Here is a 24,918-nt window from a genome sequence, read left to right as displayed (position 1 = left end):
AGGAGCTTAATTTATGATATATAAAAAAAAAACTTAAATTAATAGTTTTATTAAATTGAAATTACACACATACAAAGAAATATTTTGGAATAGATACAAAAATTATATTAATAAGGACTACTTGATAAAATTTTTACAGAATCAGTATTTTAACATATTATAATAATATATGGGTTAAAACTGGATAGGATGGAATAACAATAATTTTGGTATAGATGGTCTAAAATTTGAAATAACATATTATAATAAACATATAATATAACTTAAAAGGTTACCCTTTGGTTTGGTCGCCTATTTTGCGACTAGATAATACACACACATACATATATAATACATATACATACACACACAAGCACGCAAACGTGAAATCGTACTTATTGATATTATCATATAGGTACATCAATGTTATACATTAAAATAAATACTTATGCGATCTGATAATAAACATTAGGAATCAATTACGAAAAGAATCATTATATAGATGTGTTATAACTTATAATATTATACATTATATAAATGCCAAGGGCAGTAATCACAAATCTTAACATAATAACATAATATCATAACTATAATATTTATAGGTACATATATGCCTATCTACTTGAACGGAATCACGAAGGACTACAACAGAGAATTATAATATAATAACTGCTAATGCATATTTAAAATCATTATCTAATGAAGGATTAACAATAATAATCGCAGTTTATTTGACGTTCTCCGGTAATCGGGTAAGAGACGCGAAAGATACGCGATTGCGGCTATTATATTATATTTCTCTATTGTTAGTATTGTATTACCAAATATAACGCAATCATGACACTTAGGTACAGTTAAGCGATATATATTTAGTAAAACACATAACTCAATACATTTCAAATGATTTATCTAAATTATATACTGCTAATAACTAACTTAAAACTAAATCGTCCATAGACCATACATTATAATTTAATATAGATTCTAATGACTCTATACAAAAAAAAAAGTATATATGATTTAGGTTTATTTAATAGAGTATATTAATAAAATCGTGTAAATACAATAAACATGTTTGTGACATTAGTAGGCGAAATTAATAATAATATATATATACACTCATACATAGGTTAATAACACGAAATTATATGTACCTATATATATTGTTATTACGTGGCAAGAATAACGTTTTTTCGCAACCCGATCGCGTGTAATATCAAACTACACTGCTCTCTTTCATAATATACTTGTATAGTAAACGATCAATGTTCTATCGATTTTCATTGAGTGGGTTATAGTAACTTATTATCTACTTATTTAGCTTTTAAATTTTATAAGACATGATTATGTGACACAAAATTATTTTACAGACATTCGATCGATAAAATTACATAAGACAAGGCAATAACTAAATTATTAAAGCTATAGATTTAGGCAATAAAAACAATATATGTATAAATATAAATAAGTAAAAATAGAATAAGTCGAAAATGATATAAATTTGTTGAAAAGTTGTATATATATAATAAGATAAATAACAGGTGCTACACGCGGACTTATCGACTTAGCTAGGTATTAAATATTGGTCAAACGAAATTATCTGGTAGATATAAACACATCGGAAACGTCTGATGACATCATAACTTTAGTATACCTTTCGAGTTAAAAGCTTCGGCAATTAATGTAGTATGTGATATACGCATGTGTATATAGGTTATACATAAGGACTCAGTTATAATTGGTACATCGTAGGCTAAACGGAGAGAAGAATTTAAAGGTGAGCGGGGATGGAATATGAGGTTTTAAAAAAATGTCATTATTTATATTTTTATACATTGTCGTAAATTACCATATAGCTTCGAATAGGTTCCGATAAATATTGGTTCTCTGCGACGGACTGATTCGCATAGGGTGCTGTATCAAAATTAGTTTCTAGTTGGAATTGTTGTACAACTTTTTAAAAACAGAATTTGTAATAAGTTTTGAATCGCGTTGTAACCAAACTACAATTCCAATAAAATAACATTTCAAAAACTCAGTATATTATGCTTGAGTTCATTTTTAATATTTGGAGCGGGGATATGATTGTTTTTGTAATGTGCGACGTGGAAGACGTACACCCGTGGATAACCTCTGACGATGTGGGTTGGGGGTCGCAGGCGAGATGATGATGGGCAGTGGTTCAGTCGTGGTAGGAGACGTAAGACTCCAGGGGCTTAGGCAGGTTTAGCTCGGCCACCGTGTCGGGGTGCGCGTTACCGTGGCGTCCGCGAAACAACGATCGTCGTATGGACTTGCGGCATAGCTGCTGAAGCGAGTGCGGTTGCACCCACTGGGGTGACAGGGCCTTTTTGATCTGGAAGAACACCGGTCCGAATATATTGTAACACTGAGCGTGACTGAACATGGTCCGCATGACGTGCGAGTGCATCCTGGTCGGGTCCTCGCCCATTGACTAGGTGTGTCAAAAAAAAAAAAAAAAACGAAAAAAATTAGGTACCTAATTAATATTTTTGAAAAGAAAAGAAGAAGAACCACACGCCGACATACATTGTTTTGTGTTTTGACGTATTGCAATAATCAATATACAGACGGTAAGGAGTGCTGCACTAATACAATATAACATAATTATACAACCTACGCATTCTATAATAGTATAGCAGTTGGAATTATTGAATAAGGTATATAGTGACGCACACGAAGGGATCGAAACAGGATCAAAATGAGTGGTGGGTGGCTGGATGAATAGTAATATTAGTATTATGAATGTAACGAAACTGACTAAAACTTTTTTTTGTACATAATAAACGCTGGCATGTCTCTATAGTTTTGACACTCTTCAGTCTTTACGTTTAATGAGTGTGCGCCACTGTATAGGTATAATATATACGAAAGAGATACATTTAAATAGCAAAAAAAATGCAACATAATGTTCACTACTGTGTTTAAAATAGATTAGAGTTATATCTACAACACATAATATAAAGTTTATACAGGTAGAATGAAACTGCAAGGTTTAGGACTTACAAGAGTTTAAGTCCAGTTAAATTCTCCTTATCTAAACTTTAAAATAGTTTAAATCCTATTATTAATGAATAAGGCCCAAATTTATATGTAAAATACAAATTTTAATAATAAAATATGAACGTGAATATATAGACAAAAATTTAAAAAAAAAAATCTCATTATTTATTTATTATTGTTATAAGCAGTAAAACTGATTTTAGCGCTATACATACACTTGTGATTGGAATACAACACAATTGTGTAATAAATAATAGTTTAAAAGAATGAAATTAACAATTAATAAATATAGTTGTGCTGATATGAATTATAAAAGAAAAACGAGAAATACTTAACGAAATAAAATATGTTGAAATTACCTGCAACCCGGTTAAATTACCCAGATATAGTGAATAAATCATTTTTATTTCAAGTGACAGAGTAGAATATATAATATTGTTATTTCTTATATTGAAGTAATTTATTTTAAAATGGATGAGGAAACCGAGCTCGGAACAATCCATGCCCCCCAAAAATAAATTATACGTTGTGTTTATGATAGTTTGGCATGCGTTGTCTTTAAACGAAGAAACATTGATACATTTCTTATACTACATTATAATATATAATATTTAAGATTATTGAATAGTAGAAATCAATAATCGTCTTGATTATTGACTAATTTTAATTTTATTTTTATACAATATAAATGTATACTTAAAATATTAAGACACTATCAATTAATTATGATCATATGCATTTACGCAATTCATTAACTATTGGCTATTGTATCTTTGAAACAATTACCAATACGAAGATAAAAATAGATTTTCAAATTGAAAATTTTAATAGTTATCATAGAATATGATTAATTTTGAAAAAAATACAATCGTACTATTTTTTTTAAATGTATACGATATAAGATGAAGTATACAATATATGTATTTTAAACTCTAATATGCCAAAGTACTTGATTAAAAATACATTTTAGTTATGAATTAAATAATAACTACTAATAATTATGAAGCGTATACATTTGTAATTACAAAAGTGCAATGTAAAATATAAAAATATTTAATAAGTATTATAATATGCACTTTAATATCCAGATTCTATAAATAAAAAATATTTACTGTCAATCTTCGAATTAAGTATGACGTTATAACAGTTAGATTGACGTTTGTAATTTTTTTTTTTAAGCCCATAAGCCCAAAGATAGACATTGCAAATTCATTTATATAGATTACTTTGTACATTTATACCATAATATGTATTGTACCAACCTGTGAGAGTAGTGACAATGTGCGCAGGCAACTGTCATCCATGCGCCTTCTGATCATGACGGATCGTAGGAACCAAGTGAATATGCTGTCCAACGGGCTTTCAATCGGGGCATCGGTCAGACATCTTTGAAGATCTGTCTCCGTTTTTGTGCGATATTCCTTCAGTAATTTCACATAATGAAGTCTAGCTTCCGAATTGCAATCTGTTGGCAATGTATATAAGTTAAAATAACGCGAACTCTCGATCTGCTATAAAGTAGGTTTTTAGTGTAACTCAGCATTGAGTAGGTCATAGAAATGGATGTATTAAATGTTAACAAAATGATGAATCATTGTTTAGGAAATACGATTTTGAACGGAGACATAATAATATCATGTCAACCTTTATTTCTAAGAATATTTTATATTATAATAATATGTTACTATTAAAGTAGTGATTTAAATTAAAATAACTTTCCTATTTGAGTCATAAATTAAAATAAACCAAAAAATTATTCAGGTTGATTATTATAATTTTGAGGATCAAGTTAATAAAATTAATTAAGTACAAAAAAGTGTATTCAACTAGGGCAGAACCATACATGATACAGCTCTAAAAAAACAAAATGTACGATCACTTAAAATCCTCTAAATTGAGGGATATGTTCTAAAACAAAATTTTTATGATATTGTTTTTTTAGTAAAATTAGTCTTTATTTTTATATTATTATTTATTTTTAAATACTTAAAAAAAACTTTTGTGTCAAAAACAACTATTGCGTAAATATTTCCGTTTTATCGCCATTTTGTGTTAGTTTTTTCCAGTTACTAAAAAAAAAAGTACTAAGAATTTCTTTCAGTTGACCCCCCAAAATATCACCCAAATCAAATTTTCTATCAAAAACAACCCCCAAATGAGGAAGATTGAACTATATATTAAAAAAGTGGTGACAGTCACACATAAAAAAACTTACATCATTGTAATAGATGTCAAACATTATTCAACTCGATCAAAATCTAAAACGCCATCTGTCTTAGTCACACTGACGTACTTAAGTCAGACCGATATTTTTAGTGGTTGAAAAATAACTATGTTTATAGCGACCTGCTAGAAGTTGTATTTTATACAGTTCAAACATGGTTGGACTTTTACTAGGACTTGGTCTTGGTGGATTACTATTCCCCAAGTGAAAATAAACTGCATATTGGTAACTATTTATTGTAAGTGTGTAATATTTAATCAATGCCTTAATTTAAAGCAATTTAGTGCTTGATTAGTGATATTTAGTTCTGAAAAATATTAATTATGAGTGTAATTATAGTTAATTAATCTCAAATTATTTTTTAATCAACTTAGTATTACAATTTATTTTAAATTTTAATCATCATAATAAAATATATAAGTAATTTTATTATTCTGGATTGAATGTTGTGTGTGTGCGTACAGTAGAATATCTAGGATTTGTTTTTTTACAACAATTGAACAACAAGTGTACGTTTTTGTTAGTATAAGATAAGATAAAATGAAACTATACATGCTTATTTCGGTTGAATTATAAGTAAAACTAGTACAAGGTATAAAGTTAGTAATTTCAAAACAAATACGATTATGAAACCTAAATCATAAACTTATAAATTCATTACTCGTATAACATTTTTGTTTTAATTTTATTTCCCATATAAGTTTTACGTCATAACTATTACAAAATTTTCTAATTTATTAATTTATATAGGCATAATTAGGCTGATTTTACTTCAAATACACCACCGTGTGTAGAAAGGGAGTAATTTTTCACTAAAAAATATATAGGACTTGAAACCCTCGTCGGTTTAATACCCTGCAGATGGCAGTTATGGAAAGATGGGTTTGGCCATTTGGAGGGAAAACTTTCCTATTGTAGATCGTCTCACCTTCTAGCCAGACTGTCGCTCCGCAATTCAATAAGAGTCTAGTAATGTCTATCGCCTGATCCATGTAGTGTACAGTGTATGTGATCAACGATCGACCGCCGTTATTCAGCCAGTTAACATCACTACCAAATTTCAACATCATGACTGCAAACTGGTACGCTCGTTTAAACAATCCACAGTTCATTAAGCGTTTAGCTCCCAATATTAACGCGGTGTTACCATTTTCGTCCACAGCTTGCGACCACCGGCGTAACTGTGCAACAGTTGCGTTAGCCGATGCCTCTTTCAACCGGCGTACCACTTGCATCCAATTTTTATGGATATCACCTGCAACCGATATAAGTGGATACCGTATATCAAAATATATAGTTGTCCATAAAGGGGTGGTCGTTTGACACGTAAATTATGTTTGTGTGTGTAATGTGTATATTGCTTACCCGAGACGATGTCAAAAAATATGAAACAGTTGGCGTTTGGCACGTTTGGATGCTTCAAACATTTTGGGCTAGACTTGAACCGAAAGCAAAACTGTATGTTCGCTATCTGCAACACGATATCAAATTATTAAGTTGTAAAATAACTACGTAATTAATGTTGATTTCTCCCCCCCCCTCCCTCTAAAACGTGTAATATTTTCTGTCTTTTTCAAAATGTTATATTTTATTTTATTGATTTTTATAAATAAACGCCAAACGGCTTTTTAAATTGGAATAACATGTATTATATGTTATTTACATATGCTTATGTTTAGTGTTTGAATACATTTTGTTTTTATTTTCACATATTATTGTGGATACAATTTCTTCGTAAAAACAATTATGTGTCTAAATATAAATTTAATAATATATTAAATCATTTATATTATGGCAGGCATATCATAACACCTGCCATAACTTGTCAGGTGTGTTAAGCTTACATACACTATCATTGAAAAAGGTATAATGATTATAATTTATGACATAAGATTTTTTCAATAATATATAAATCATGGTATGTATAAATAAATCTATATACTTATTACTAAAGTGTATTAATGAGGTTAAAATTGTTCGTTTAACTAAGTACTTCAATACAAAAAATAATCAATTTTCATTACGTCTATTAGTGTATCAGTATATGGTATAAAATTTTTGTAACCCTAAATCCTAATAAACTAGCTATATTGGCAGAAATTATAAAGCGATATTTGGAACTTTGGGAGTAATATCTACATTAAAAGTAATTAATATTGTTGGTATAATTGATAATCATGTGTTATTTTTCTTGAATAATTAAATGTTATAATTTTTTTAAATGTGTACTTTTAATAGAATTTAAACTATTATTACCAAATATTATAAAATAATAAGTATTTTATTTGTACTAATTTACCGCTGGTCGAGTTGCTATCAACGCATCATAATCTTTGAAACAAAATAACTGCAACTTATCACCGACCAGCCTCCATTCTCTGAACGCACACCTGCTGCAGCAACCTGCTTTTAACAAAAATAAACAACAATATCATTAAATGTTCTAGTTTGTGTATGTATAAAATGTTATTATATATATTTCCATAACAGCTGGCAGGATATGTTGTAAAGACAGAAAGATCTAATCGTGTATGAAAGATATTAATACTTTGGTATTCGTTATAGCATATATAAGTTCGCAAAATTATAGACAGTACCTATTTAAGTATAAAACGAAGAAATATAAAGTGAAGCTATATACTCGTATGTACCTATTGATGGTAATAATATAAAATGTTTAGTGTGCAGTATAAAATTAAGCGTGCAGTAAAATTCGTTTTATTATAATTTTTGATTCATATATTTTAATTTAATTATTAAAAAAAAAATTTTAATCTTTACTCACAAGTATATAGTTGTCAATATGCATGTAAACTTAAGTTAAATTACTTTTAGCTAAAACATTGTAAAGACCAAAATATATTTTTCGCTACACTTCAAATAGGAATTAAATTATTAACTGAAATTGACATTCATAATAGGTTCAAATTTGTTATCAAAATTGAATTCAGTTTACTCTACATATTGAATATTTAAAGTACATTATTTTATCTAATAAATGAATAATATATCTTATATCAACAGTCAAGCTAGAGATGTTTGAATGTTTAATAAGTAGTTGCGTAGTAAGTTTTTGTATATGATTTAGGTACACATTGGCAACCCATCTCCCTCTGTGGAGGCACTTAATAATGTTTGTATATGACCTAATCAATAATCCCTTATATGAACTTTTTAATACGTAAAATATATACTATTTTAGCCTCTGCAAGAAAGAGAAAGAGTTTATTCCTCAGTAAACTTCAAACGACCTAATTGTGGGCACGTACAGTGTACCTATATTGTTGTCTGTTGATATACATGGCATTATTTGTTTAATATAAGATACTTATTATTTGGAAACATAGTTTAAAAATTTTTTTTTTTTACATAATTTTAAGTTATTAAAAAACAACATTTTTGAGAAAAAATTATATGTTTTTTTACTGTTTTTATCGTTATCATTTTTAAATTAATTTTCTCTTTTGAATGACAACATACATTTTTAATTTGATATTACTAAGCAAAGTGGAAATTGTTCAAAGTATTTCGATCAATAAAAATCAATTAAAGTTTAGATAAGCAAAGTAGTGGACCAACATTTTGCGGGGTATCCCTTTATCACTCCACTCTGCTCATCATATAAACTCTAAATAACCACTTATAACTAGGGCGTGGATTTAAATGTAAATTGCATTTTTTTCTGTATATCTCAAAACATTGATTGTCATGCACAAAATTCGTTTAAGAATATTCTATTCTTGGAATTTGCTGAGCATTTTTTCAAAACATAAGGTATATTTTTTGTATATTTTATCATGATGAATAACATTTTATAAAAATTTACCATAGACTACACAATAACTACACTAGAAGAAAAAATTAAATAAGTACATGTTTATAGATACTTTGCTTCGTCGTATTATTTTTATTACACATGATTTTACTTATGTACCAGACAAATGCAACGGTGGCTGCATAATTATCTAACATATTAAGTTACAACTCACAAGCAAGCAACTATGAATATAGATAAGTTTTATTTACGACTTGCATTAATTGCGATAACGTTAAATTACAAAAAATGTAATAATTTAAACCGATTTTTGTTGGATCATTTAATTTATCATTTTATTAAAAACAATATTTAAGGATAATATTTAAAATATTTGTAATCTATTTGTAATAGTGTATTAAGTAGTTTTTTTTTAAAGTAATTTTTCATGTTTTTTGGGAACATTTAAATGTACATTCTACTTATAATTCATAACTTGCTCATCCAAAATTATATTATTATATACCAAAAACTAAAAAAATATTATCCTTTGGAATAAAATATTGAAAATCGAAATTTTAAAGCATTAAAAAAAAAAAATTAATTACGTAAATTACGATAAAAAATAATAAAAATATAATTTTTTTTTAAATGTTGTTTTTTTAATGTCTTACAATTATATAAAAGAAATATTTTCAAAAACATTAGTAGTTTTTGAAATAACGAGTGTTTTGTGAAATAGCTAACCCGATATATGTATAAAAAAAATATTGCTCAAACCGCAAACATACTTTTGCATTCTCCTCCATGCCATTCTCCGGCGATTATTTTGTCAATATCATTGTCTGCCGACGATATACATAACGTGGACACTTCCGCTTGGCTCTCAGGCTGTTGGCTTTCCGACGATGGGCCCCCGGAAGCGACGTCTAACTGCAATGAAGCCAGCGGGTCGTCACTGCGACCTTCTGCACCCTCGGTCATAGTGTCATTTTTGTCACTGTGATTAAAATTAAAAAAATTATATTTATAAATGATCTAAAAAAAAATTAATTTTATAGGTAGTTATATTATAATTATTTTTTTTAAAATATTAACCAAATGTATTATTTATGTTTAGTCAAATTAAATTATATATATTAATATTATAATTTCGATTATGTTTTATTTTAAGTTTTTTAGCTATATACACTGTAAAAACATCTTCAGAGCGCTAAAGTTCATAAATGTTGCCCTGAAAAGTTTTCATAGATTCTTTAAAAGTTTCAACAGGTTGAGAATCATTAATTTTTTTGCTACCTATGTAATATAATTATATTTAATAGAGTTGATTATAAATAATTTATGCTAATAAATAATAGTAGTTATACGCACTATACGATATAGTTATTAGATTTGTATTACTCATTTGTCATTCCTATTAATTGATATGTCTACCGTGTGTAACCAATACACATTGTATACTAATGTATAAGTAATTTTTACTTAAAGTTAATATTTTATAAAAAGTAATCGAAAACTAAAGATAGGTTTTTAAATCCTATAATATAATATGTAAGATATAATATACATCAAGTTGTATATCTTATACACTTAAATAGGTAAGTACGTTATAAACTATATAATACTCTATCAGAATTATTGATAATAAACTGCTAAGTACTTAACATAAGTATTATGTAGAATTGTTAATAAACTGTTGATACTTTATTGGTTTGATAAAATAAATTATAATCATATATTAAAATTAAAAATAATTAAATGATTATATTGAAGTACAATAAACGGCACTTACGAAATTTAAGATTATGCCAATTACTGTGTCACTGAACTTAAGAATAATCATATATTTAAACACAGTACAATTGTTAAATTAAAATAGTAAAAAATATGATATGTATTTAATATCAGACATCAGTAGTTTTCTTATTGATATTTTGATTAATAAGAAAATAATAATATGTTTATATAAATATAATTGCAGTGTTTAAAAACTTGTATACTCATTATTTATTGTATTTATTGTTTATAGATATTCCACCTTTTAATTAAATCATATTAAGTTATAATACATAATATACATGACAAAAATTTTAATGTTTTTTTAATAATGGTCTGAAAATTTGACTATTACGTCAAGTAGTTTATACCTAAGTTCACACGGTCATAGTTTTGATGTCTTTATAATTGACTTCAGCGATATCGCGATAGACAAACGCGTGGCGGTAGTCAAACTAAATTGATATGGAAAAAACACGGTTTTTTTTTATCTTTACCGTTATTCTATATGTTAACGACGTGTGAGGTGAACGGGAAACAGGGGAACATGGAATGCTGAAGGTTATTGCCTCTTCTACACCGCGCGCATAAACACTCCGTGCAACGCGGAATTGTTCAAATCGCCGCAATAATGCACATTTATAGAAAGTGGAAGTAGATATGTATCGCAGTGTGGTGCATCATTGTAGTTACCATGTGTTATAACGATGCTGGTAACAAACGATACATTATAATTTATAATTAATAATGATTGTTGTGACTTATCATATATTATGTATAATACGCGCTGCACTAATTCGTGTATCTGTATTTTTAAGTAGTTTTTTTTTTATACACCATTCGCGTGACATCCGTTAGGATGTATGAATATAAAAAAATGTAGTTCATCATATAATTTGAAAGTTGTCATAAGTCAAATGCAATATCGTTGATAATATATTACTGTTTTGTCAATATCCATTATTTTTTAGTACATAATAATATTCGATAGTCTTTATTAATTCACGTTGCACGTCATGAAATAAAAGCATTAATGACAATTTTAACTACTACCTACCTATAATATGTAGGTACAATAAATATCAAATTATATTATATATTTATAAAATATTACGACATCAGAACAAATATGTTATAGGTAGGCAATTATTAATTTTCTTTTATAATAAGAAAACATTATTTTAACTTTTAAGTAGGTACGCATTAATTGGTTAGGTACGTTTTTGTATTTTATAAGCATGAATCATGAATACACAATATACCTAGCTGGTAATTTGCATTGATTGCAGTGTTTAAGCTCATATTTTATATCAATAATGATACGTTAGGACTAAAATACCATATACATACATAAATATTATTTTTCACTAAGTATAAGACTCGACCGCGCCTTGTTAAAACATCAGTGCAGGATAACGGTACATAATATTATATTACATTATATTATAGTATCATACCTACCATGTTCTGTGCGAGTATAGTACTTACATGACATTATGCTACGCAATTCACAATTATTCAAATTTTATGACTATTATAGTAGTGTTATCAATACATAAATTTATATATATTATAATATATATATATATATATATATATATATATATATATATATAATATACATATGTGTATGTGTGCAATGTGCATATCTAGTGATACCTATTACACAGTATGGCATTGATTAAACGCGTACATGTATCGTAAATGTATTCTCAATGCTTATTATAATTTTTATATTCGTATCTTACATTGATATGTTTTATTATATTTTTAATTATTTTCAACACTATATTTTTAAGATATGAACCTGTAACCATATAATATCATAAATTCGATATGTCTTTCAATCCTGATTCTCTATTTCTTAATTATATTTCATTCGTTAATAAATTTTCTGTTTTTAACATTATATACGGTAACAATAATATATAATAATAGATTAGTATCAGTATTTTAATTTTATAGAAAAAAAACTAAACAGTCATTGTATAAGCTGTAATTAATTTTTATGTATTACATCAATATAATACTTATGATTTTTATCTTTTTTGCATATTGGATAATATTGTTCTGATATTTGATTTTATACTAATAAAACAATTAAGTTAATAATATGGTTATTGTTTAAACTGTCCTACGTATTTTACTATTTTGGAAATATCGGAAACGTAATAAAACAATAGTAGATTTTTTAATGAATTATGATAATCTATCCTTAAATCTTAAAAACTGCATACAGTATTACCATTATATCATTTAATATGATGGAACAAATTAGAATATAATAATAAAATATTAGAATGATATTTATAAATAATTAATAATATCTATAAATTATAAATCGGCGAAGTTTAATGAAAACCGTAGTACACAAATTATACTTAAAATTTATATTTAAGTAGAAAACTAATCATATATAACGAACCATTAGGAAGTATATATATATCCATACCTATATTAGAAATGAAAGAGTATTATACAGATGAGTATTGTGCAGGCACAATGCAGAACAGTACGCATAGGTCTGCTCTAACGGTTGTGTGTCCGTTATGTTCTTCATCGTTGTAACGATTGAATGAGCGCGTGTTTTTTTGGCTACATTACACACCACTTCAAGTCGTCTTGGGAAATAAATAAATAATAGGTATATATATATATATATATGCAATATGTATACAAAAACCTAGAGAATAAACTCAGAAAATACTTTATAAAGACAGAGGTGTGCAGAATAGAAAAAAACGAATAAATAAAATAATATAAAAAATAAAGTGATGAAAGGTCGATCCTCTTTGCCTGTCGATGACCTCACGTATACTTACATACAGTCGATATATTCAGTCAGTATCCTTTATATTTAAAAGAATATATATTATATATGACTCTTAATACTGAGCAACATTTTTCTTTAACTTACTCATCCCTAACCGGCCACAAATATGATTAAAATAATACATATCAAATATCATTATTGCATTAAACTAAACAATTTGATAGTTTTAGTTATTTTGGATTATAGGTAATCATTAAATGAACATACCAATTTTCCCAAAATTTGAGTGTTATGTAGTTTAAGTTTGTCTAATTATATGATAGTGTAATAAAAATATTATTATAATTTATCACAAAGTAATAACTTATATTATAAGAAATGACTCATGTATTCAATGTTTTGATTAGTGTCTTATAGTTATAAATACGACTTGGTAATAATGGAATAAAATCTAGATACAGTGATATATAGATAAGGTATTTCGATTAATTTGCACGTATATAATAATAAAATATTAAATTACATATGAGTTGTAAATGATACTATATCTATATATAAGTGGTAGAAATATAGTCTATATACATTTTATATAATGAATACTTCAATTCAATTATACTCATATACCTGAGTGGTAGAGAAATATGAAAAATGACAACATATAGTATTACTACTATTTTCTGCGAAGTTCATGAACTTAAAGCTTAAAATGTTTATGACACCTGAGTATCACATTTTTGAAAACTCCATAAACATATAAATTATAAAATATTTATTTATATAGATATTTTATAACGTGGAGGTTAAATTAAAAAGTATTATAAATTATAAGTTATATGTAATCGAATATTCTCAATTTAAAAAAAACCCTAATAGCTATCTTAAAAAATATAATTTAAATGAAAATGTATTTGCAAATTCTGAAAATTAAATGTTTTTGTTATTGGTTTGGTAAAAATAAATAATGGTTAAAAAAAGATATTCATTCAAGCGAAAAAAAAATGAATTAAAAATCATCAATGTAATATATAATGTTGGTACATTATAAATATTGTGTATGTAACTCATAGGTCATAATGAATACGCCAACTTCAAGTTAAAAATCAAATGCGCGTATAGTAATCAAACACACTCACTCATTCGAGAATTCCAGATGTCCGGTGGATACTAAAATAAATAGACTGAAGAATGAACGTGAACTCGTTATTATTTCGAGTGGATTGAATACGATATTATATGTAATGCCTACGAAAAAAATTAAAGGAAAATAAAATAAATAAAGCAAGTATATATACTTGCTACATGTATATACTTATATATGAATACGTAATTTATTATATGTCTATATAATATAATTAAAAATTGTTTAATTTGAAATTTTGTCGAACAATTTCCACGCTAGCACATATTATATAGTCTCACCGTAGAAACGCACTAATAATCGGTGTCGGCCCGAAATGTGGAGTGGAGAAAAAATTACCTGGTGAGAATGACGAAAAAAAAATAAAAAACAAAACTAGGGACTCTACACGGATTTCTCAATCTCAGTCAGTCCGCGCTGTCACCTCAGCATGGTTCAACGATTCTTTTGTGATTCGAGACCTGCAGCCGCCTTCTACTCCTCCTCCCGCTACTCCACAACTACCTCCTCTTCGTATTTAACATCCACGTGGTCCAAATAAAAACCGATAAACCCGTTCGCCAAAAATAAAATTTATATTTAATATAACAAAGAAGATACTTGAAAGGAAAAAAAGAAAGAAAGAAAAAAGGCGAGTATGAAAATATTGACGACATAACCGGTTGAACGTTAAAATAAAGAACATCTGTATAGTTTACTATACAATATATATATGTAATACAGCAGAGGGTAGAGTTACTTTGCTTGATGTACCTATATCATATTTTTTCTTTGTACCTATATTCGTATACAGGGTGATTCATTCAACTGGGTGAATTTTCTTTTAAAAATGAATACATTAAATTCTGATTTATACAATTTTTATGTAAAACCATATTATTTTAAAATGTTTAGATTTAAAAAATATTTTTTGGTGGTATAAACTTATTATTTTTAAATTCTAACCACTCTATTCTATTATTATTGCCAAGCCAATATTTTTATTAAATGTATAATATATATATATATATATATATATATTATATCTATTAAGAACACTAATACTTAGGTATAAACTCCGTAATAATAGAACAATTAGAACCTATTATAAGGATATAAAATACAATATAATTAAACAAACAAATATAATATTGATGTATAATTTTACTTAACCAATTACTTATATACTTATGTTTACAGCTTATAGAATTCTTATATAAGAATTGTTTATTAATTATTTGTTATTATTATATATAATTTTAAAATTATCATATTTTCCAATCTGTTAAGATTTTTATCATAGACCTTAGTATTATACAAAGTGTAATAACTCAGTAACTAAATATTTTAATTTTAATTCGATTTTATATATGTATCCCAATTTCAATAAAAATAAAATATGTTTAGATTAAAAATAGGTGTGTTTCAAATGACTTTTGAAAAAAAGGAAATTTTATCGTTACATTTGTCACATGACACTCTTTAAATGCCATACATATTCTAAGTATTATAGGATATGACACTTAAGGGTGTAATTATAAAAAAAATCTAGAATCCAGAATTTAAGTTTAAATGGATGATTAATAAATGATAACTTAGATCACTCTGTATATAGCTGTCGATAGGAGGTGGTCACTAGGATTACGAAAATGTGAGTAAGAGGGAGGGAAATAGGTGGTCATGAAAGGGCCGAATACATCCCGCTAAACTACCCGAACTTTGTGTACGTGCATGTGTATGTGTATGCACGTGCCATCGAAAACGTAATATAGGTACCTACAAATAGCGCGCGCCTCTGTCGATTGAACTTTTACAGCGCTCGGCGCGGAATAAAGACGACACTATATTACTCTGAGTGGCCGCAAAATGATTATTTTTTCGATTACAAATTTCAAGTGGATCGCATTGAGTTATATTTATATTTATGTATATTATATTGAATATGTTATAATATCATGGGCGCTCTTCCGTATTGCCAGTTTCAGAGCGCGGGAGAGAACCATCAAATTATTATTATTATTATTGCCGCCGCGCCGTTAGCGCATCGAGGTCGGTGAACCATCGGCGGTCACGCCGGTCCTTGCCAAATTATATTACCGTACGATGGCAATGTTCGCGTCGCCTACTGCTCGTAAACGTATTAATTTGTTCGTCGACAGTAAATTGCAAAATTATCCCTTAGGCATGCCGTTTCCGAATCTCAATTATTATTATTCGCGTCATCAATTTAAACATTAATCGGCATACTTTTGAAAGTGGTTATTTATTTTATACATAAGGGTTTTTTTTTGTATATTGAACATGAATTGTTTTTACTAACGAAAATTTTTGAAAATTCGTAGCATTATATTACAAAGTTTGAAAAAAAATTGAAACGAATATATTATATATAATTATTATTACCTAATATGTATTTTATTATTATACATAAATAAAGACTTTTTATATTATGAAACAGTTGCATCACTCTATATAAAATTTACATAGGTTAAATACAAATAAATAAACTTAATACTATAGGAACACAGCATGATGCACACTAAACTCAATAATATAATAATAGAAAATGCCAAAATATCTTTACATTATTGTTTGATTAATACCGAATAAGATATAACCTATGCAATGAATAATCTTTGTAACATGACGTAAGTGACCATGAGCTTACAAAAAAATGACAATCTGCCCTAATTCACATATTTTGAGTGGAATTTTTCCATTGTGTCATAAACTAGTTACCTATGTAACTTTTCCACTATATATCTACAATGTATAGATTATGATAATATGTTATAGTAATTTTAGTCATTGAACATTTTTAAGTTTCTTGTTTCAATCAACTAAGGTTTTTTTTAATTACAATAATACCTACCACGTATAAAATTGAATTGATGTTAAACAGTTTATGATTAACCTTGCAGTATTTAATTTTCTAACTTTTTGAATAAATATTATTAATATTAGAATCATAAATAATAACCACCCTTCTCCGCCGGAAAAGGATAGAATATTTCAAACGACTAAAAAAGTAAAAAATAATAATTATTCATCTAAAACTAGTGTCTTGTAAATATGCCAGCTTTCTGAAAGCTAAAGTTACCTAATTTTTCTGAATTACTAAGAAAAATACTTATAGAATTTGACCTTCACTTAAAAAAAAAAAATTAGACCAAACTCACTGCTAGGTTAAAAAATTGGAGCAAATTTTCTATTCTATAATTAAAATGTAACAACAATCATAAAAAATATGTACTAATATGTTAGTAGATGACTTAATTATAATTTTAATTACTACGAAAGTTGATAAATGTTATTGATAGGCATACTGTAGCTATAATGAATTTTTAAATTCCTTCTGTAGGTACTTATATGGAATGGCACGACACATTTTGCGACATAAATCACATTGAATGACATGCAGACACAATGAAAATACACATAGAGGTGTGTGGTATCGTCGTTTGGGTTCTATCAATTTAATACTTATAGCTGTTCGCACATTTCAACAGGTTTTCCTTCACGGGTCGTAGAGTTTATATAGCGTATTGGATTTGGACGTCGACGGGGTCAACGCACACCGCGATCGGCCGTTAATCTTTTTAGGCACACCCATATTATCACTGAAAACTAAAATAGAAAAAAAACCACTAGCAGTCCTAAAATCCATTAAATGTGGCCGATAATTACAAACCAAACCGTGATTACACGATTGCCACGGAAGGAGAGAAAAAACAACATCGTATACACATATATAGTAGAGGGACGGTTTAGAGTAGCAATTATATTTGGTTAGGACGTTAACCCACACAATTCCAAGCTTAATTAAATTGTATAATGATTAAATTTCACCAATTTACCCCCGTCCTATTATAGTGACAAAATGAGTCAAGGCTAAACGTCTATTATATATTGAAAATCATGAGTTATTTTTATCAAAAGCTTTAGCTTTATTGGTTCATACTCGTATTATATGAAATTTCATCTCTTTTCTCTTAATTTGAACAATTAATATTTTACAGTAATAAGTAACAAAATTTTTTTTTAATTTATTTGAAAAACTTGAAAAATATTTTTTTTTAAATGATATTCATATTTAGGTAATTTATTTTGTTATTTTAGTACCTTTGTATTCATAAATTTTTTATTTTAAAAGCATAACATACTTATCTACTTTATTTTAGTAAATCCTTTATTTTTTAGCACACAACAGTAAAATATAGAATGTCTTAACTATTTTTTTTTAATATCACAATAATATATAATGCATTAGTAACTTAAAATTATATAATACTTTTATTTATATGATAAGCTACTGATAAAATGAAAGTTTGTCGAACTTAAAAACCATAAATTATCATAATTTACATTTAATTTATTGTATGTATCATTTGTTTTTATAACATGGAAGGTTTAAAAAATACAATGATAAATAATAATAAAATAAATTTTTTTTTCAAAATTCAATAAGACAAATTAGTCATAATAGACTTTTGTGAAAACAACAATAGAAGTTCGTTCAATTTTTATCGGAGGTACAACATCATGCTCTTATGAATATGTTATTAACAGTTTTATAACTAACACAATACACATTTTACGATATTGCTATAATATAAATATTATACTTTACCTATATAATATATTTTATTTTATATGTATCATTTTATAAAAATATTTTTCTGTAGTTCTTTTACTACTTATATAATATATATTTGTGTTTGTGTGTTTATTACCAACGTACTAATATATTATTAAGTACAATATAATTATTTTAATCGTTTTATCTACGAAATAGTAACTTTTTTAAACTTCATTCAACTATAGCGTGTTAGTAATTATGTTTTTTATCCCATTATCCATACAAAAATATATTGTAAATTTATAAATATATATAAAAATGTACATTGAAAAGCATTCGATCATATAAAGTTTAGACCTTATACCTTATTAATTTGGGGTTAAATGAAATTATATAATTAATATTAATAATAATTACCTATGAAATATTAAAATATGAGCATTGTATATTATATCAGAAACTTTCCTATTTTAAATTAATGTGTTAAACAACTTTTAATTTTCGGCTTATCTAAAAAAAAATTAAAATTTATTAAACTAAGTTAAGTAACTATAAGATAAAATGAAAGTTATTCGGCTAATCGGTGAAAAATCATATTTTTAGGAGTGGAGGACAGTGACCGACCGCGCCAAGTACCTACATCGTGGGTCAATGATCTGCCTCCGTGTTCCGTTACTATAATATTATTATTGCCGTGTTGCTATATCATCGCGACAACGGTCGCTTTGTTTTTTTTCGCTGTACGTTTAGTCGGAAGAGTTTTTTTCATTCTTTATATTTTTTTTCATATACAAGTCTATGAAAAAAAAAAATAATAATAATAATAATAAAGAATTGATTAATAAAAACCATATCCGGGTTGACAACTTCTTGACATCGGCAATGAAAAGAGTTAAGTAAAGAAATCGTCGTATAGTGAAAATCTCGGTTGATTTGTACTGGAACGCACAATTCTAAAACCTACAACATGCTACAGAATCGTCATTTTTTACGGGAATTGTATGTTTTCTTTTAAAATGTAATGGTTGTCTCTAACCCTAACTAATAAATCAAAACTAAAATCAAGAAGTTAATTTAACCCTTAAAATTCAAATTGTATAATATTTCCCAACATATTAATATGAATATTAAATATTAATTTAATATCTAGAAATATTAAAAAATATATTAAATTATTATAAATAAAATTAGTAATTAGATTTTAAATAAGTAATAACTACATAAGATTGTAATATGTAGAAGAACTTAAAAATAGAACTTTATAAGCAAATTAAATAATACTACGACTATTTAATTTCAAATTATTATCAATTTTCTATTACTATTTATAGGTACAAAAATATACAAATACTTATTATTATACAATCAGGAACAATCTAGGTATTTATAAAATTTTAAATATTTCAAAAATAATACAAATTATTCTTTAATAATATCATTATATTGATTACAATATAACAAATAGTTTTACATTTTTTAAATATGTTTCTTGACCTATTTTGTATAAATCGTAGTGCCCATGAAACATTCAAACATAAACTAATTTAAACAAAGGATTATAATAGAATTTATGTAACGCTACTGCTGAAAACTCTAAAGTATAGTTACTCGCAACTTTGCGAGACACCTTGTAAGTGTTGTAGATGCTTATACTATAAAGTAATAGTATACTATATATATAACATAATGAATTGAGTGCAATAACTATAATTTGCATATTTTAATCTAATACATTAATTATTTGATGGAAGCAAGTATACACGGCCATTTCGTTACAAGTTTCTAACAATAGCTCAGAGCAAATTGTTTATTATCATATTTTTTATACAAATATAAATACCAACAAAATAAAAAAATAAAAATTGTATTACGGTATTAACATAAGTAAACGGTATAACTGTTAACTTTTTTTTGTATAATTTTTTAATTAAATATATACTATATTTACTATTGTTGGGATAAATATTTTGAAATCAACAGTCAACACTATACGTATATCACATAAATTAAAACGGATAGTTACTATTTTATCGTTGTAGACAAAATATCTATTGTATCTGTATGTATAAAAATAACATGTTAAGTATATGAACACTTAGAAGCAATTCATTATAATAAGGTATAGCTATAAAGAATGTAAAATTGCGTGGGATTTCTAACAAAAAGTGTTAAATGGATCTCTATTATAGTACAACCTAGAGTGAGCTGTTTTATAAAATAAAAATTGCAGAATTAAACAAAAACAAACAGTTATATTTACTGTCGACCAAGTTATAAATATACTACAGCTTATATAATATTATCGTGTACTTCTAGTTTATAATAATATTTCAAAAATTAATGTAATAAACTAATAAATGATAATAGCATACGATATGTCAATATGAGTTGTACAGAAGATAAATCATTCGTAATTCTGACGTTAGTTAGGTATATGTGTTTTAGTCTATCTAGTGACCACTGAACCATTGCATTGTTGTAAAAAAAAAACGATAGAAAAATTGTCTCTAAGTAAATTATTATTTATGTGATGTAAAAAACTAACTATCATAGTATGTAGATTGATGAACCCGTAGACATATTTATTCGCTATATAGTACCTACCTATAACTGTAATATCACGCGTATACGTATATATTATACATACATAGTGCCGGATGATCCGTTACATACTTCATCGGACGAATGGCGCAGAACGGCAGAAAGATCGAATAGAGCGTTACGGGGAAGCAGAGTGGTAGGTATAAATAAATATATAGTGAGATAGAGTGAGCGAAACAGAGTGAAAGAAGCGCGTACAGTATAGAGGGAGTGAGAGCATGACAACGCACGGGAATACACGATCAATGTCTCGCAGACGCACTAGCACCAGTTTCTCGGGCGGCGGGGTGGTACGAGCAAGCAAAAGAGGGGAGGGTACAGCTACGCTATCAAAATTTAAGGTTTATGAGTCAATTGTGTGATGTTGATGATTAACCTGTTACCGTCTTATAAGTACCTACTACCTGTTCCGGTAACGGCGATCTCCTACAGTGATGCTTCCGCGCGCTACTGCTGAACAAATAATACATAAAATGCCTATCTGCGCAGTTAGGTACGCAAAATCACTATCGTTAGTAAGTTCTGTATACATATAGATAGATAGATATCTACCTAGAACATACATAGAACTATAGTTATGTTAAGCACTGAACTGTTTGCCACACTAACGTCTAAAACACCGATAACCCTTCGCAGTAGGTATATATATCATATATAATATACATATGTGGTCCACCACACAATACAATAATGTACATACGCCTATATTATATTATCATAATTTGTGTTGAACGCATAAGGCGTAAAATGTCATTCAACTTTTATTCCATCGAATTATCAAAATGAATAAACCGTTAGCAAGCTACTCAAGTCAACAACTGCAGATAACGAACAATTTTAAACATTACACGTATATTTAAATATTGATAACAGTTTCTTAAATATTAGATAATATATGTGTGTACATTATATACCTAAATCATTCGTTGAATTTATCAAATGTTTGAATTCGGAATGAAACTAATCAAAAATCTAAACGATCTTTTAGTTTTTACAATTGTTATAATACTTCAAGTTTATTTTTGTGTAAAGACAAGTGTAAATTATAGGTACCAAAAAAAAAGTCAGAAAATAGTAAGTTATTCATTATTCGAAATAATACTATACTACTCTGTATTCCATTTTATACTATAATATTAGGTGATTGATTTGTGGAAAAGTCTTAAACACAGAAACTCGTAGGATTTCGCAACTATTATATAACAAGCAATTATCAAATTTAGTTTTCCTCGAAATGAGGAAAACTGTATTAATAATAATTAACTTACCTAATTATGCTTTCAGTAGTTGTGACCCTAAGTCCTTTGGTTCGGTGTTCCTTCATAACTAAAATAACAAATAATTCAAAGTTAAATATATGTATATACATTTTTATAGTAATTAACTTATAAATCATTAATAATTTTTAAATATTTCATTTTTATTGATACTTGAATATAGATACTAAATATTGTCAAATTAAAAAAAAAAATTAAGCATTACGAACATTTGTATTTTGTAAGTACATACCAATTGTATCAATAGTTAAGTATTTAACGTTAGGTATACGCATTTTATCTTTATTATTAGGTAATAGAGTAACGACCGAAAAAATTGAGTTGAATGAACTTATAGTAAAATGAATAGAATATGCACTCGCCTAGTTTTTCCTTTATTAATAACGTAAACCGCATTTTTAACTAATAAATCAACATCAAAACATTACCTACAAACAATTAAAGATATTTTATTGAAATTTAATTTTAAAAAGTATAGGTATATATTGAAGTATAATATACTATAAGATTTAAATTTTATTATTTTAAAAAATGTGTGTTTAATTTTATTAAATTTACATCAAAATTTAGAATAACCAATATTTATTTATAAGTATTATTTTTAAATTTATTACTGAATTATGTAAGTAAATATTTTATGAACTAAGATCCTTATCGTTTAATTAATTTTTAAATAAGTAAGTACATATACATTAATGTATATAAAAATAAAAAGTATTATTAATTATTATAAAATTAGAATTTTAGTTTATCAAATAAAGTACATTATAGAAAAATCAATTTTTTTTAATATTAAAGTTTTTACAAATTGATTTGTAGTATAAGCAAAAAAACTAATTTATATGCATTTATGTGCAAAAAATAAAATATATTTTAGTATTTAAATTTAATAAAGTTGATAAATATTAAATTAACTAATCTAAAGTACCTATTGGCTATTCCCAATATGTTTATATTATTGCATATTACACGTTCCGTAATTTTATTGGATTATAGTTCAAGTGTAATTGGTAATTATTTTATACTCACCGGAGAAGAGACGATACCATTTGCGTGCACTTAAGTCCTTAATTTCGATTACACCTAAATCAAAATATAATTGGAGAAAAAAATAACGAATGAAAAATGTCGTACAAGTGTAAGTAAACCGAAAGCACTTCACATGAAACGTTATCACAATAAATGGTTTATTGACATCCGGGACAACACAGTCGAACGGCGAGCTACGATGCACTGCGATCAGTTGAGTTCGCGCGCGCGGTCATCGGCTCGATTGGATTTCGCAGATTCGCCGGCGCAAGTGTGCCTACGCTACGGCGCGGCGGTAGACAGTATGACCACGTCTGGTGTGAGCCCGCGCAAAGAAGAATCTGCAGCCCGACCGTTACATGTATTAGGTACCGTAATAAATACCTATACACCATAAGAATAATATATATATATATATACAACTTATATATTATACCTACAGACTAAACTTTATGTAATGTAGAAAATTGAAGTTTATTTAGAACATTATGTTTTTAAATTTTTATACATTTTCAGTATAATATACGAGTATAATAAGTTTATAGTTTGATACAGTGATGGTTAGATAAGATGGGTTGATTTTTGCATAGTATTCAATTTATTTATTATACACCATAAAAATGTAATACATTATTATAAATATAAATTTAAATATATATATATATTAAATGATTATATTATTCATTACAAAATCATCATAAGTCAATTATTTAAAACTTTTGAATAATTGATAAAAATTGTATAATATATATAATTTAGAAAAAAAACTAGTTAAAGAATAA

The 24,918-nt window shown here is 26.9% G+C and overlaps 1 protein-coding gene across 3 annotated transcripts; it reads right to left on the bottom strand.

The window, feature by feature from the left end:
- Nucleotides 1-33: 33 nt before the first annotated feature.
- LOC114125887 (uncharacterized) lies at nucleotides 34-24,918 on the bottom strand. 3 transcript variants are annotated; one of them, XM_027989694.2, is made up of 8 exons: nucleotides 24,137-24,918; nucleotides 23,099-23,156; nucleotides 9,773-9,981; nucleotides 7,527-7,633; nucleotides 6,593-6,698; nucleotides 6,156-6,482; nucleotides 4,266-4,468; nucleotides 34-2,434 (listed from the first exon to the last, which is right to left on the bottom strand). In XM_027989694.2, the coding sequence occupies exons 2-8, from the start codon at nucleotides 23,152-23,154 to the stop codon at nucleotides 2,162-2,164; spliced, it is 1,281 nt and encodes a 426-aa protein (XP_027845495.2). In that variant the 5' UTR covers nucleotides 23,155-23,156; nucleotides 24,137-24,918; the 3' UTR covers nucleotides 34-2,161. The 3 variants fall into 3 exon arrangements, with proteins under 3 accessions (XP_027845495.2, XP_027845503.2, XP_027845513.2); XM_027989702.2 differs by having other exon boundaries at nucleotides 7,527-7,630; XM_027989712.2 differs by lacking the exons at nucleotides 23,099-23,156; nucleotides 24,137-24,918 and adding an exon at nucleotides 10,356-10,507.

This window comes from Aphis gossypii, chromosome 1, assembly GCF_020184175.1.
Source record: "Aphis gossypii isolate Hap1 chromosome 1, ASM2018417v2, whole genome shotgun sequence".
NCBI lineage: Eukaryota > Metazoa > Arthropoda > Insecta > Hemiptera > Aphididae > Aphis > Aphis gossypii.
Note: the sequence above shows the minus strand (reverse complement) of the source record. Positions and strands in the feature narration are given on the sequence as shown.

Coding starts and splice junctions, on each gene's coding strand:
- LOC114125887 (XM_027989694.2), bottom strand. CDS start 23,154: ATGAAGGAACACCGAACCAAAGGACTTAGGGTCACAACTACTGAAAGC. Junction 6,699..7,526: donor TGATAGCAACTCGACCAGCG/GTAAATTAGTAC, acceptor ATCGTGTTGCAG/ATAGCGAACATACAGTTTTG. Junction 2,435..4,265: donor CATTGTCACTACTCTCACAG/GTTGGTACAATA, acceptor TGACACACCTAG/TCAATGGGCGAGGACCCGAC.